Source organism: Notothenia coriiceps, unplaced genomic scaffold, assembly GCF_000735185.1.
Source record: "Notothenia coriiceps isolate Sejong01 unplaced genomic scaffold, NC01 NC01_scaffold00024667, whole genome shotgun sequence".
NCBI lineage: Eukaryota > Metazoa > Chordata > Actinopteri > Perciformes > Nototheniidae > Notothenia > Notothenia coriiceps.
This window is the reverse complement of record NW_011357368.1, coordinates 5,839,154-5,854,234: the sequence shown is the minus strand read 5'-3', so window position 1 is coordinate 5,854,234 and position 15,081 is coordinate 5,839,154. Positions and strand designations below refer to the sequence as shown.

Below are 15,081 nucleotides of genomic sequence, written 5' to 3'. Positions count from 1 at the left end.
TTCAGTTTTTTAAACTACAAAACATTTAGATTATTTATTATTAATGGATGTTTCCTTCTGCACTTTTTCTCTCACGACAACAGGACATGTTTGGTTTTTTCTTTGAGGGAAATAGTTTTTTTGAAGCTGTTGTTGGCCTGTGGAAAAATGTAATCATAAGAAATGACTCCGGAAAAGCTGCAGATAGAGCCATAAGAAATGAGTGCAACTGATTATTTAATGTTTAATGTTGTTTTATAGGCAATAATTTAAGCTTTGTTAGTTCCAGGTTTAATATGTCAGCAGCGGCAGCTTTCCTACATCTCGGAGTTCACCACAGACATTAAGCACGTGGCTGGAAAGTCGAACCTGGTGGCAGATTGCCTCTCCAGAGTCGTCTTCGGAGCCTTCCAGTTGGGCCTGGACTATACTCGCATGGCGGCGGACCAGGTCACAGACCCCGGCGTCCAGGCTCTGAAGGTGGAGGGCTGCGCTTGGAGGACGTGGTGTTCGGCGACACGGACGTTACCCTCCTGTGTGACGTTTCCAGGGGACTGCCAGTCGTTCCCAAAACTAAGGAGTGGAATAAACAAGCAGAACAGGAAACAAAAGGCAAAACAGCAGCTGTGAGAAAAACATACACAGAACATTATTTATATCCTTTCGTCGCCAACACTGCATGATCGTTGAAGTGATTTTCCATTCAGAAATGACCGAAAATGCTGTTTCAGCCTCTCAAACATGGCTATTTCCTGCGGTACTCTGTAAAATGTAATAGATGAACTGCGGTTTGGCTTTGGAATGGGAATGGTGAGTAACACTATGGCTGAAACGATTAATTTCACTATCGAATATTGAACTGATTATTTTCTAGATTTATGTTTTGGTATTAAAAATGTCAGAAAATAAGGAAAAATATCCAATGCCAAGGTGAAGTCTTTAAATGTCTTGTTTTGTCAGCCCAAAATCCAAAAATATTGTTATACATACGACAGAGTAACGCAGGAAATAGTCATGTTTGAGAGGCTGAAAACAGCATTTTCTGCCATTTTTGAATGAAAAATCACATTAACCATCGTTCAGTTGAAAATAAATTATTATTATTTGCCGTCATTACTCTTTCTGTATGATTGACTTGTGAATAAGTGAACACATTCTTGCAGCTTGTACATCACTTACAGTAGAAACAGCTCCCCAGAGCAGGTGTCTGAATCCATTTAGGAGACTTTGGTGTTCTCTACCACTCCTTAATCACATTTTCCAGCAAGGAAAAACAATTAATATCCACACACATTTGAAAATGCTCCTCTCAACATGAATCCTTAATTTGGTTTAGTCAAAGCAACGAAAGTTCTACAATAACATCAGTCGAACCATGATGCTCCCCTCTGTTTTATTGTATTTTAATTGCATCCAGAGTTGAGTGTTTCACATCATGAGTAATTATGATTGTGAGTCAGAGCACTGTTTTTCGAAAAATAACTATTTTCTTTCACTTAACTGTTCAGCCAGTGAATAATGTCTTATTTAATTCCTTTTTCTGTCAAATTTCAAAAATATGACTTCCCTGCTGCTTGCTTTAGTTTTTCCGGCAGGACCCATTTGTCATTCCGGGATAATTGGAAGAATGTTTATAGACATATATTAACTAAGGATTAATTGCTACAAATAAGACTTGTAAAAACATTTCCCCTTGTTCCTAATTGACTTTGATGTACCCCTTAATTAATGGTAAGTATACAATATCAACCAATATTTATTGTATTGCTTATAGACACCCATAATCGAGGATTGTGTCATAAATGAAGTTACTTATTGTGGAATGGTTTCTTAGGGCTGCCTAATGTTCCCTGTTTACATTTGATGACAGTAGCTCCTATGATTTATGGCATTTTTTTTACCTCTGGACAACTGAACAAATGATAATCCACAGAAGAAGACTGTGAATGGTTGCTTCTTCTGGAAAAAGTTGGTGGAAGTCGGGTTGGAATTGTTTTTTCTACTTCGTTGGGGTTGTGTTGATTCTTATATTTATTGTATTTTGTGTCAAATTCCACTCTGTATTTAATTTCTTATGTCAAGTTGTTTTCTTATAATAAAATGATAGCAGTTACAAGATGGAACTGTAAGACCCTAACAGCACTTGATACAGGAAACATAGCCTTTTTGGTTAAGTATTGATCACTTCATAATCATTTTAAACATAATACAACATTTTCCTAATTTGGGATCAATAAAGTATATGTTATCTTATCTTAAATTGAACTGAAATGCCTTATTTCGCTTAACTGAGCCAAAGTGCTTTTGTTGCTTAAGCAGAAACATAATTGAGATTCAGGATGTTGACTTTTGTCAAAGTTTTGCACTCTGTAAGCTTACATATAACTTCGCACCTACTATAAGGTAATGTTAACGATTCTCAAATTAACCAGTACATGGATCTTAAAAGGGACCTATTATGTAAAATCCACTTTTTCATGTCTTTTCTACATCAACATGTGTCCCCTCTGTGTATAGAGATTCTGAAAGTTTCAGGAAAAAAGATTCGCTCAGTTTTTGTGCTGATTCATTTACTGTATATAAAAACCTGTCTGAAAATGATGTCATAACGATTTTTTGGCTTGTGTAACCATTAGCCAATAACCAACCAAGGTAACACCCGCCCACTTTATCACCTGAATCTCCACCTTTTTAACCAAATATCTCTCAGAGGGCCGTTGGACGCTCCTTATTTTCATCTAAAGTAAAAGACAGAGAATCAGCACTTTTGAAACGGGGCTGAAACAGAGGGGATTATGGGATGCTGCAATGCCTGATCTGTTTGGTATTTGGAGCCAAACACTTCAGAGACATGTTTTGTATATATCTGAGACCTATAATAGGTTGATGAAAAACAGTATAATAGGAGACCTTTAAGTTCTAATCTCATGTATTTATTGTCTTTTGTGGAACTTTGCATTGAAGAAGAGATCATAATGATGTATACTGTAGCAAGTATGTAAGCAGAATTTGAGTTCTGTTTTTCCTCTTTACTGTTCTGCATGTTTTTCCGGTCCACTCAATATGATTCATTTTGCTGATTGAGTTCATGCTCGATAACCTTCTGTGTCTCTAAAGCACCTGTAGAAAATCTCTATTGACGAAACTCTGCATATTGAATGAATTATTTGAGGGTTAGAGAAGCATGGAGGTGGTTGCATGGTGATCCAATACATTAATTTGCTTTGGAACCCTGAGTAGTTGATTATATGATGTAAGAGTGACTAATAGAAAAACTAAAAGAGAAGGAGCTTGAAAAGGACAGAAGTGAAAATAATTTCTTTGCACTGAAGCTGGATTTTTAAGTCTTCGAGTTTGAGTAATGTGTCTGTGTTGTCGCTCGGCCTAATGAGGAGCTCATGGGAACTTAATTGAAAGAACAGCAAAAAAACATACTGAAGGCCTTCCCAGATTGAAAATATGTTTTTCGTGTTTATCCCAGCTGGCTTTGGCAAGAGTTTGGTTTTGCAGATGGTTAATCTAATCACCTGCCGAGTATTTTTTCAAAGTGCTTTCCCTTTTAGAAACTGTTTCCAATTATGCGTTTAGAGATGTTTATGTGTAAACAAACGATCGGGCGCATCAGGTTACTGAAATGCATCTTTATTGTTTCTCTTACAATTAAAGTAATTGGTGCAGAAGAAATTAAAAGACTGATTGAAGAGAACGATTGCAAAAGCTTTGCAGATTAGTGAACAAGTGAGAGAAAGAGAGAGATTAAAGAAGACAAATTATGATAACTTTCAGGTTCATTAATGTATTTTGAGTGTTACATAGTGATGTCACTATGTTCCAAAAGTAAACAAAGGAGTCCAATGGAGGCAGGGAGGGAATTTGGGATTTTAGTCATTGCAGACCATTTACATGCACGGAAACATATATAACACACTACAGGAAAGGGAAAACCCCAACAGGCATTATAGGGCGCCTTAAGATTCGGGGATATGTCATTAGGAGTGAAATATCTCTTCTGATAGGCTACTAATAAGATTGTTGCCAAGCATGTGAGGTAGAACATTTGACAGATGGCCATGATCCCTCGCTATTCTGTGGTCATCTTACTGTATCTGAACCTTTTGAGCCAGCTGAGCAGGAAACCTTGACATTCTGTTTGCAACAATCACAGACATAAAAGACATAATACAGCTCAAATCTGAGACTACTGGCTTTAGCCAGTGTTGTAGTCAAGTCACCAATTCACGAGTCCAAGTCACTCTCAAGTCCTCACTTTTCGAGTCGGAGTCCAAGTCCAAGTCCAAGTCACCCAAGGAGTGTCCGAGTCGAGTCCGAGTCATCATAACCTGTGTTCGAGTCAGAGTCCAAGTCTGAGCCACCCAAGGAGTGTCCAAGACGAGTCCAAGTCCGAATCACCCAAGAAGAGTCCAAGTCAAGTCCGAGTCACAAGTCTTCATGTATTCATCTTAGTGGATATATGTGTTGAAATGTAGCTGTAGCTCCTCTACATTGCTTTTATCCTGTCATTTTATACTAATTTGTCTATTGAACTGCTGTGAAGCGAGTTTGGCTACAATTCTTATATAAAAGGTGCTATACAAATATAAAGCTTATTACTAATATTAATATTATATTATTGATATTATTGTAAATGACCTTTAATATTTCTAACTAGATTTAAAATGAGTTACCTTTTAGAGAAGTGATTATATTTGTATGCCAATATTTTCTTATAGAATTTTTTTTGTTTTGCACTTTTATTTTGATAGTATTAAGATCGGGACTCTTATTTTGAAGGAACTTTTACCGGAAGTCAATGGACAACACAGCAGTGTAAACACACGTTTAATGACAGATAGATGACGAATAAATTAACATATACTAAATAGTTACATTCGGGTTTTAGCACCTGGCTGATAAGGCTATACGTTCTTACCAGTGTTGTAGTCAAGTCACCAATTCACGAGTCCAAGTCACTCTCGAGTCACTACTCTTCAAGTACGAGTCCAAGTCCGAGTCACCTAGGGAGAGTCATAGTCGAGTCCAAGTCCGAGTCATCCAAGGAGTGTCCGAGTCGAGTCCGAGTCATCATTACCTGTGTTCGAGTCCGAGTCCAAGTCCGAGTCACCCAAGGAGTGTCCGAGTCGAGTCCGAGTCATCATTACCTGTGTTCGAGTCCGAGTCCAAGTCCGAGTCAGCTAAGAAGAGTCCAAGTCAAGTCAGAGTCACAAGTCTTCATATATTAATCTTCGTGGATATATTTGTTGAAATGTAGCTGCTCCTCNTGGTCTATAGATATTTAGGAACAGAGCTAGAGAGGAGCATTTCAGCTGTGAATAGGGCCACATATATTCAAAAGAAGCAAAGTTCCCATAAGATGTCGTTCGCTGCATGAAGGGAATCATTGAACAGAAATAGCAAACTCACCCCTTTCTTATGCATTCTTTCGCTGACCATAAACTAAAGTTGGGAGGGGTTGATTCGATAAGAACAGCTGCGACGGTTATTTTGTATCCAGATCCAAGTTTTTCCGTTTAAAAACATTGAAAATAGAGATGTGTGGGGCTCAGTGTAAAATCGTTGATTTAAATGTTTTTCCTGCCAAAGACCTGCATTTAATAAAGCTAGTTTAAGTCTTTAGAGTACACGATCAGTTAAGATTTTGGACAAGCTAGGCTGACATGGATCACTGCTAAAAGGATCGCCCGAGCCCTGGACCCGCAGTAGTATCAGTAAGGAGTTTGTTGTTGTTTGTTAAAGGACATGTTGCTGCCAGGGAGATGGTTGAGTGAGCGAGCGGTAGAAGACGGGAGATGGTGCGCGACGCGTGGTGATTTTTGGTGGGCGTCGGTTGAGGAGCGGGGGTAAAGGTCATGCTGCCAACCCTGCGTGATCGCCTTAGTTTGATCTTTGAACTCAGGGAGGAGGAATCCGTGCCATAAAGAGCCAATACACGTGGCGCTAATATGCATGTTAATTAACCAACTAGTTGGAGAGATGGTTAATTTGTGTACGCTGATATAAAGTGGTTACCATAAAAACAAATCAATAAAAAGGATAAAACACTGGCATGTAACTCTTACGTTTAGAAGGTAAATAGAGATGAGTTTTGAAATTAGATGAGAGTACTAATCTACGTCCACTTACAGCCCGCCTCACTTTTGGGGAAACCAATGCTTCATTTGAACGCGATCAAGCCTGAAGAGGCACAGAGGATCTTTCTGTTAGCTGTCCTTTCTTCTTAGAGGAAGGTACAGATAACACGTAACTCTGGATTTATTTAATGGTGTTTGAGGTTGCATAAATTGACACAGCAGCTTTTGGCGATGTTAAACTATTTTTGTTCTGCCTCGCTCGATGGAGAGTAACGCTTGTCCTACATTTTAATTGTAACCATGAATCGCTTGATTCCGCGCATTTCTCGATTTCAAATGTGTGCTTAAAGAGATGATTTTAAATGAGCTTATTTCATGTATTATAAATCCAGAACATATAAATGCCTAAAGATTATGTAGAAAGATAAACGTATTTAAGTACGTTCCATGACAAATGTAACGTGGGAGAAAATAAGTTTCTAGCTAAACGTAATTGAGAATGCAGTTTAGTTCTGTGGGAACGTAATTTTTAGGACATAGGGTTGGACAGGTAGGCCATCCAGTTATTTTAGCCGGGCCGGCTAAAATGATTGGTCGTGCTTTTTACAGTACTACGGCTTCCACAGATGACATTTTTGCATGGATTTTTTGTCGAAGCAGATATTCATTGCTATCGGGATGTTTAGAGCATAACAAAATGTGTATCTCGAGCCGGTTTCTCAATCTTACCTACCCCACCTTTAATATTAGTTAGCTTCTTTTAGCAATTTGAGTGTTGGTATATCACATTAACAACTGAACACTGTTGGGTAATTTCCAGGAGTAGTAGTCCTGCATGTCTGTCTTTCGTGATAGACCTATCTTCACTTGTTCTGTAATCACTCTATCAAACAATTAAAAATTAAAAACAAAGTTATAATGGATTGACTGCAAAGGTTCCCTTAAATGTGTGGTAAGTACTTTGGTCTAAGGGGCAGGAATTATTCTCTATGGAACATTGTTAAATGGGTTAAGCATAAGATGTCATGTAAGAATAAAGTGATAAATATAATAAAGGCAAACATGTAATGCAATTCACACACTGAAATTATTTTATTATATGAAACGACAACACAATTGTTGATAGCCTATAACTAATATACAAGCTAATCCAAATCATTATCTTATTCATGCAAATATGAATGTTTGAATAAAGACTTTGCACTATTTCACACAATGTAGCACTATATGATTTTCATGTCACACAAACTTCTCTCTTTTCAGGCCCAAAAATTCCAATGCATTTCCTGCAAGCAATTTATCCTGTAAAGCAAAAATAGTACAAGCCATGTTAATTACTAGATTAGACACGCAGTTCTTATAATATGTTTTTAATGAATTATTTTGTTTTACTTTGCACTGCTGCTGATTAGACTTTTCTACCTGTCAATGTAATATAAGATGAATTCATGACAGCATATTCTCACCTTTAGTTTGTCATCGAATTCGTCCATTGACTCAATCAGTGTTCCAGGCTGCAGCTCGCCCAGTGGGAATGGATAATCTGTTCCAAGCATCACTTTATCCTGAACGAGTAATACATGCATGTTAACTTGTAAAACTACTTAAGAGTTGTACATAAGCAGATATAAACATCCAGAGTATCTATCTATCAGATGAAAGGTAGAAATAATTATGTTATAGCTACAGTAGAACCATTCTAAGGCATCAGAGTGCTTCAACACATCAATAGAGCTACAACAACTACTTTAATGAGCCTGTGTATACTGTTTGTGTAACCAAGGTTAATGTTGTTTCACATAAATAATACTTAGAACTTCCCACGCACACTACACACTTAAAACCAGCAATACTCCTTCAGTGTTTTCTCAATGCATGAGCCCTGTATCACGACCATTAAGACAGGGTTTGTGTGCATTTAATGAGTACAAGCTCACTTTTCCGATAACGTCAATGAGGAGCTTCAGGGCGATTGGATCGTGAACTAGGGAGTCGGTGTAGAAAGAACCAAGGTACTTTCTTGGACTGATGTCGTTGTCAACGGCACAAAGATCCGGGCGGACTTTGTGGCCATGTTCAATTCTACCAATGGTGAATGGGAAAGAGCCACCTGTAAGCAAATGAACATAAGCGATAGAAGTCAAACAACATCTGAGCTTGAGGAATGTGTTTAAGTTGACACTACATGTACTTTTTTCAGCAACATTTGGCCTCTACCTCCATGTGCAAAGCAGACCTTCAGTTTTGGAAATGTCTCAAAGACGCCTCCGAATATCATTGAACAAATAGCCATGGTTGTCTCTGACGGCATGCCTTTGGGGTGGAAAATAAAATAAAATGTTCTTTACTTAGAGGTCTTATTAAACAATAATTTGATAGGTAGGATAATACACTTAGTGGGAGAAGGAAAAGCAAAAAGAAGAGCATTATTGGTCTCAGTTGGCTACAATGTCAGTGCATTAATAAATGTTACGTTTATTGGCCATTGCTGAGTATTCGATAATCTCCAGTCCAAACCAAATCATTGTATTTTAGCATGTGTTAAAAACGTTTTATTGGCAATTATTTTCTTCGAGTCTTGTGGCTTATCCGTTTTGGTATGACCCTGGCCAAGATCCCAGGATCGTATTTCAGGAGGAAAAATTGAATTGGATTAGATTTATTAGCCGTTTAAATAACATATTTTATTGAGGTTTATTGAGTGTTGAGCTAAATCCAGTATTTTACACATGAATTACACTTCCTTTGTTATTCAAAATGCTTGATGTTGGCACTCATAATGCCGTTTTTAATGTTTGAATGGTGCTTACAAAAAAAAATGCTGCTAAAAGTTTGCTCTTTGGAAAACTGTGTTTTTTTATCTTGTATTGGCTAGACCAGGAGATATTCAATAGCTCCTGTTCCTACTCGTTCTCCCTCACCCACCAGCCAGGGCAGCCAATACTTAGCCATCCTCCCATCTGTCTGCATGTCCCATGGGTGGACAAATAAGGAGCAGCCCAGCTCCTCAGCTTCCTGCACAGAAGACAAACCACAAGATCAATATTTCAATTTTTGATCCTCAAATACAAAGGATTTCCATGCACAGTTTGAAATTAGTCAACACAGTGTAAACATAGGTGAACTAACAATGTAATTATACAAGCATGGTCTGCCATGTTCAATGTCTCACAGCATAGAAAGGATGGAGTTCAGTGGCGTTGAGATCCCAGTTGTTGATATGTGAGCCAATCTGGACCCCAGGGAAGCCCAGCTCCTTCACGCAACGCCTCATCTCCAGAACCGCCAAGTCAGGGGCTTGCATTGGCAGAGTGCCCAGGCCCACGAACCTGGTGGGGTGGCTGCGTACTGTCTGGGCCAAGTCGTCATTTAGAAGGACGCAGAGATCCAGTGTGTCATGAGGTTTGGCCTGTAATCCGAAAATAAGACTTTAAGCTAAATAAAATATTTGAAAGCTGGAGGTGCATTGTTCAAATGTATGCTTCTGTGACTGAAAAAGAGTTAAGAAGCTTTGCGCAATCGTATAAAAGCCTAGAATTTGATTTGCTCCTTGTTTGAACAGCATTGCATAACTACAGCTCACAGTTATTTGGGGAACAGCAAACAGGACTATGATTTAGTTCTTTACCAAAATAAACAGACATAAAATACAGTTGCTGCATTGTTTTTGTGCACTTACCCAGTAGCTGAACATCACAGGGACAGTAGAAAGGGCTTGGACTGAGACACCTGAAGGGGTCAGAAACAGAAGTAAATCTAGGCATCATAAATATAAATTGTCGTCAAGTATTTCACCTCTTAAAAATATATATACCATGTTCATCCATTTCCCTTATGCGTGCGTCTGCATCCCAGCAGTTCTCTTGAATCACCCTGAACAGCTTCCCATCCTTCATCATGTCCGCTTCACCCTGAAACACGACATAACCAGCAGTCATATCCATGGATGAAGAAATAATACTGCAGTATATTCATAGAATATCCATATTTTTACTTACAGTATGTAACTTTTACTCGAGTAAAAATGCTAAAGTGTTTGCATTAATATTCTAGTACTAAAACTAAAACTCATTGTGCAGCATGGCCATTTTGGGAATAATACATTGCTTTAACTACAAACCCATTATTGTGTTCCCTTTATTAATGTATTTATTAAAGGTGGAGCTTAATTATAATTCATATTTCCAGGTGATTTTCACAGAAGAAAAAGTGTAGGTTATCTTATCCAATATAGTACATCCCAATTCTTCAGTTTATCTATATTTTGTATTAAATATTATAAACTCTTCAATATAGCGAATCTCAAATAAACTAAAATGTACAAAATATGCTTACAAATTGTAGTAGTGTAGAAGTTTAAGGTAGCTTAAAATGCAAATATTCAAGCCAAAGGATCCTCAAAATTGTACTTAAATACAGTACTGGAGTAAATACTGTGGTTACTTTTCACCACGGGTCATATCCATTTTTTTACAGAGGACAATTAGGGACAAATGTAAAAATATGTATTTAAGTTCTTAGGACTGTTTTGGATGTATATGTTCCCTGTGCCTTTTCCCTCTAGTGGCCAGGTGTTCTGAATTGATGTAACGATGTGCTTGACGAGGTGCACCTGGTAAGGAGGTGCTTCAAAGCTCCAGTGCCAGCTTCAGAAGTTATTATAATGGATTATATTATAAGTTATTATATATATATAACTTATATTATAAGTATTTATATGACTATCATTAAGAGATTGTCCTTATTAGAGTCTGATCACCCTTGCAGATGTATTCTTCTTGGTTATATCACTTAATTAAATATCAATGTTCAAACTCTTTAGAGAGATTTGGATATCGTAACACATCTATATCCAACCACATGGTGGCGACGCAGTGCTGTTTCATGTGAAATATGAGATGCAATCTTTCATCGACAACAGACAAAATGTCTATGTAAAGGGATGCACATAATTAACTGTAGATATACAAACAACATCTGCGCAGTGTTTTCTTCCCCTATTGTTGGCTGTGATAAAACACCTTGGGTGCATCACCACCTGTCACAACTACAAAGTCACCTGGAGTCCTGTTTTAACATTGGCATCAGGATTTAAACAGATGTTCATCTTATGTTTGAGTGCATCAACGTGACACAATCAACTATCCGTCATTATGTGCAACCTGCTGATGCCAAACCAAAGTCCTATGTCAAAGTTGTAGGCTGCTCGGTTTTTGCTGTGTCGTGGTCCTGTTTGAAGTGATACAGTGGCACTGTGCTGACGCGTGCAGCTGCTCAGAGAGGTGGGCTGAAAGGTCCTTAGGGTGGGGGGGCTGTGGCGCAGCCGGGAGACACCTGCTGTGTCCCCGGCATTGTATGCAGTACAATTGCATCATATTTCCTGCACCCTGTCAGTACATGCAAACAAAAGACAAACTGACTCACCTTGCAGTGATGATGAAGCTGCACAAATCCACCATATCCATACCTCTGAAACAAAGGGAAAATAATTATTATGCATTATTAGACACTACAAGTGAATAAGGTTTAAAAATGTCATTAATATAATATATGAATATGTGCTAATCTGCATAAATGCAGTATGCACAGATTTGTCCAATGTACAGAAATCTCAACCTTGGAAAAAAATCCAGGTTAAAATGTCTTGTTATATATTGTTACACATTAATCAATTGTTTTAGGGAGGGGGTTTGTATATGTCAACAGCCATTAAAAAAATATTTGTATATTGTTTGGTAGATCTACATGTGTGCTCTAAATGAGGCTGTGAATTATGTATTCACAAACTCGTGTACAAACCGCCATCATTTAGAAAGGAAGGTAACTGGAAAGTATAGCGTATTTAAGGGCTACTAAAGTGGACATTTCTGGCACAAAGTATCATGAACTGCCTTTAAAAGATATCTATTCAAATAATTAATTTATTGATCTGAAATTCCAGACATTTTTCAAAATACTACATGAATAGAGTCAAAAATGTCACTTATATACGTATGAAACATCCCCATGGTGATTACCTTCACCAAGACAGAAACGCCCCAATAGTTTCTTGGGAAAAAAACTTGTCTGAAGTGTTATGCCTAAATATGCAAATGAAATATCTAATGCTCAGACCCAAGTATACAGGCAAATTGACAAAGCGTAATAAATGGAACACCTTCATGTTCGTTGTTGGTGTTTTCTTTAGTCTAAAAGGAGACAAAAATCTCAAAATGTACTAGTAGTCTCCCTAATAATGTTGGGGCTGAAAACCACATTAGTCCATGCATTAGATTATACATATTGTTTTTTCAGATAGATAGATAGATAGATAGATAGAAGATATAATGTCTGTATATAAAGTTGAACATAGTCTAGTTGAACATATCCCCTGCGGATCCTGCAGTTGGAAAGCCTCCATTGATTGAGATATCCCATCTGCGAGAGTTCGATCTTCATCCAGACTATCTTCTTCAACAGCGCAGATAACTCACAGTGAGTACCATCTGAGGCTGTTGTCTCTTGAATACAGATGAAGCCGCAAATGATCGACTTGAGCAAAACAGCCATAAAGCCCAATCTCATATCTGCACGGATCTGCAGTGTGGACTTTGTTGCTGCCAGAGAGAAGCCTCGGCTATTCAAAATGAGATATGGCTTTCAATCCGTCTTCAAGTCGTTTTTTGTTGACTTTTAATGGAATTCCTGAATGCCAGTTCACAGTGAAGAGGATAGTGAGTTAACACTAATGTGCTGTTTGGGGTCCTGAGTAGCCATGCCGGCTTTAAAGGTCTCCTATCATGCAAAATGCACTTTTTTATGTCTTTTATACATGAATATATGTACCCGCTGTGTCAGGGAACTCACTAAGTGTCCGAAAAAAAAACCCTCTCTCTTTTCCTCCATACCCAAATCTCTAAAAACGGGGGTACAACAGAGCGGATCCAGATTTGCGTCCGATATGACGTAATATCGGAAATGTGGACCCACGGCACTATCAGAAACGTCGCTATCAGAAACAATGCGCGACGGGTTTTGGACGTAATATGGTCGGTGTTTACATTAGCAAGCATCGCTAATACTCAGAGCTAACCTGTAGGCTACTGGAGAGAGTATGTTTAAAAAAGCAGGGAATAAAAAAAGGAACTCACTTTGTGGTAAACCCGCAAAAGAAAAAGCATTTGAGCTCCATACGGTTTCAGAAATACTCCTTGATATGGTTTTGAACACGATATGGCATTTAATCACGGCAACATTTAGCTGTATCTCGGTAGAATTCTGAGCAGGCTCAAGCTCCCCCTCCTCTTTCTTTTTTTTTTTTTTCAAGCTAAGGACCCCGAACCTGCAGTTCTCTAACAGGGCTGAAATAGAGCGATATGAGCGATGTCTAAAAATGCATGATTTGTTTGGTATTTTGAGAAAAACACAGACATGTTTTTTATATATTTTTATAATAATATATGCCTAAAAATAGCATGATAGGAGATCTTTAAAGGGGCCCTATTATTCTAAATGTCAGGTTCATAGTTCTATTTAGTGTCTCTACTGTGACATGTTTTCATGCTTTCAGCTCTTTATTTTTCTCATACTGCCTGTGCTGCAGCACCTCTTTTCACCCTCTGTCTGAAACCAGAGCCCAGTCTTCTCTGATTGGTTAGCTGGCTGGCTCTGTTGTGAGAGATGTCCCGCCCATTAGCCTATCACGTGCAATGTGTTTTAGAGCGCTGGCCAATAGTAGCACAAGAGTTACAAAGTGATGTCATTGTGTTACCAAAGTAAACAAAGGAGTCCAATGGAGGCATTTCAACTTTATCATTTGTGACTTAAAGAGATGTATGTTGACTGCTTGATCTAAGGAAATGTTCGTTTAAAGAAAATTATCTATACTTTTGTTTCAGATGGTCTCGGTGACCCCAAAGTAAAATACTGGTTAAATACAAAGGATATGCTTTAGTTTTTAAGGCAGAAATCTCCCTTCCTAATCTTAAACAACTATTTCAGTCTATTGATATTATTGTTAGACCTCTCTGGTGTCAATACTGACAACTCAAATAAGCAATGTCACTATTTAGATTTACCGCAAAAGTATTTGTCTGTGAATGACTATGGAAAGGATTTTATTTTATTTTTTTAAGTATTCACATTTAGAAAAACATTAACATGTACAAACAGGCATCCTTTATTATACATTTACATACTACTGTAAATAAATAAATAAATAAGGGTTGGGGTGAATGCACCAGTGTGCAGAATATGTCTTCTGTCCAGCACTAAACATGGGAAATCATTAGCCAAAGCCAGAGGCCTCCATAGTAACAAAGACATAAGAGCAGACACAGATAACAGATAGGACAGGCAAGAGCAAGGCCAATCGCCACCTATTGATTAAAGTTGAACCATCCATAGAGAACACTGATTTATGGAGTGATCTGTTAAACTCCCTGCTGACACTCCAAATGGAGAAACAACTCTGTACATTTGACTTTACTGCTTTTGAATTGCATTGAATTAGAGCTCTGCCCGCTGCGGAACTGATACAAAGATGTGAACTACATGATCTTTCAGTGCCTACCTGCTTCAAATCCGGCCACTCCTTTGGTAAAATATGATTATGAATATCAATCTTCATCTTCTGGGAAAAGTGGGGGTCTGCTGCCAAAGATTTCCTGCAGTAACTGATTGTGAATCCAGCAAATTAGCTTTCCACCCTCAGACAGAAACCAATGACCGCCAGGTGAATGGCTGCTGCTGGGACACCCTGGTCATTTATTACCTAGTCTGTAAAACAAGCAGAAAGTAATCAGTCAGTGAAGGCTGTTTAGCATTGTAAATAGTTGACATACTGAACCATTTAGTATTCAACTTCAAATACTCTCATACCTTAACAAAATTAATAATTAAATGGGTGAAGCTCTTGAACACACTACCAGAAAATAGTAGAGAGGCAAAATCAGTGGACATTTTTTCAACTTCGGCTAAAAAACATATTGTTTTAGTTTAGTTTTTATTGGGTGAAATCCCTCTTTAATTTCTA

The 15,081-nt window shown here is 38.0% G+C and overlaps 1 protein-coding gene across 1 annotated transcript; it reads right to left on the bottom strand.

Moving 5' to 3' along the window:
- Positions 1–7,136: 7,136 nt before the first annotated feature.
- Positions 7,137–14,786, bottom strand: acmsd (aminocarboxymuconate semialdehyde decarboxylase). Its single transcript, XM_010782571.1, has 10 exons — positions 14,620–14,786; positions 11,493–11,537; positions 9,883–9,979; positions 9,748–9,797; positions 9,241–9,477; positions 8,990–9,083; positions 8,286–8,381; positions 8,006–8,178; positions 7,535–7,633; positions 7,137–7,370 (listed from the first exon to the last, which is right to left on the bottom strand). Exons 1-10 carry the CDS (start codon positions 14,674–14,676, stop codon positions 7,308–7,310), a joined length of 1,011 nt encoding a protein of 336 aa, XP_010780873.1. The 5' UTR covers positions 14,677–14,786; the 3' UTR covers positions 7,137–7,307.
- Positions 14,787–15,081: the final 295 nt, after the last annotated feature.

Coding starts and splice junctions, on each gene's coding strand:
- acmsd (XM_010782571.1), bottom strand. CDS start 14,676: ATGAAGATTGATATTCATAATCATATTTTACCAAAGGAGTGGCCGGAT. Junction 9,478..9,747: donor CTGTGATGTTCAGCTACTGG/GTAAGTGCACAA, acceptor TTCGGATTACAG/GCCAAACCTCATGACACACT. Junction 8,382..8,989: donor TTGGCTGCCCTGGCTGGTGG/GTGAGGGAGAAC, acceptor TCCACCCCAAAG/GCATGCCGTCAGAGACAACC.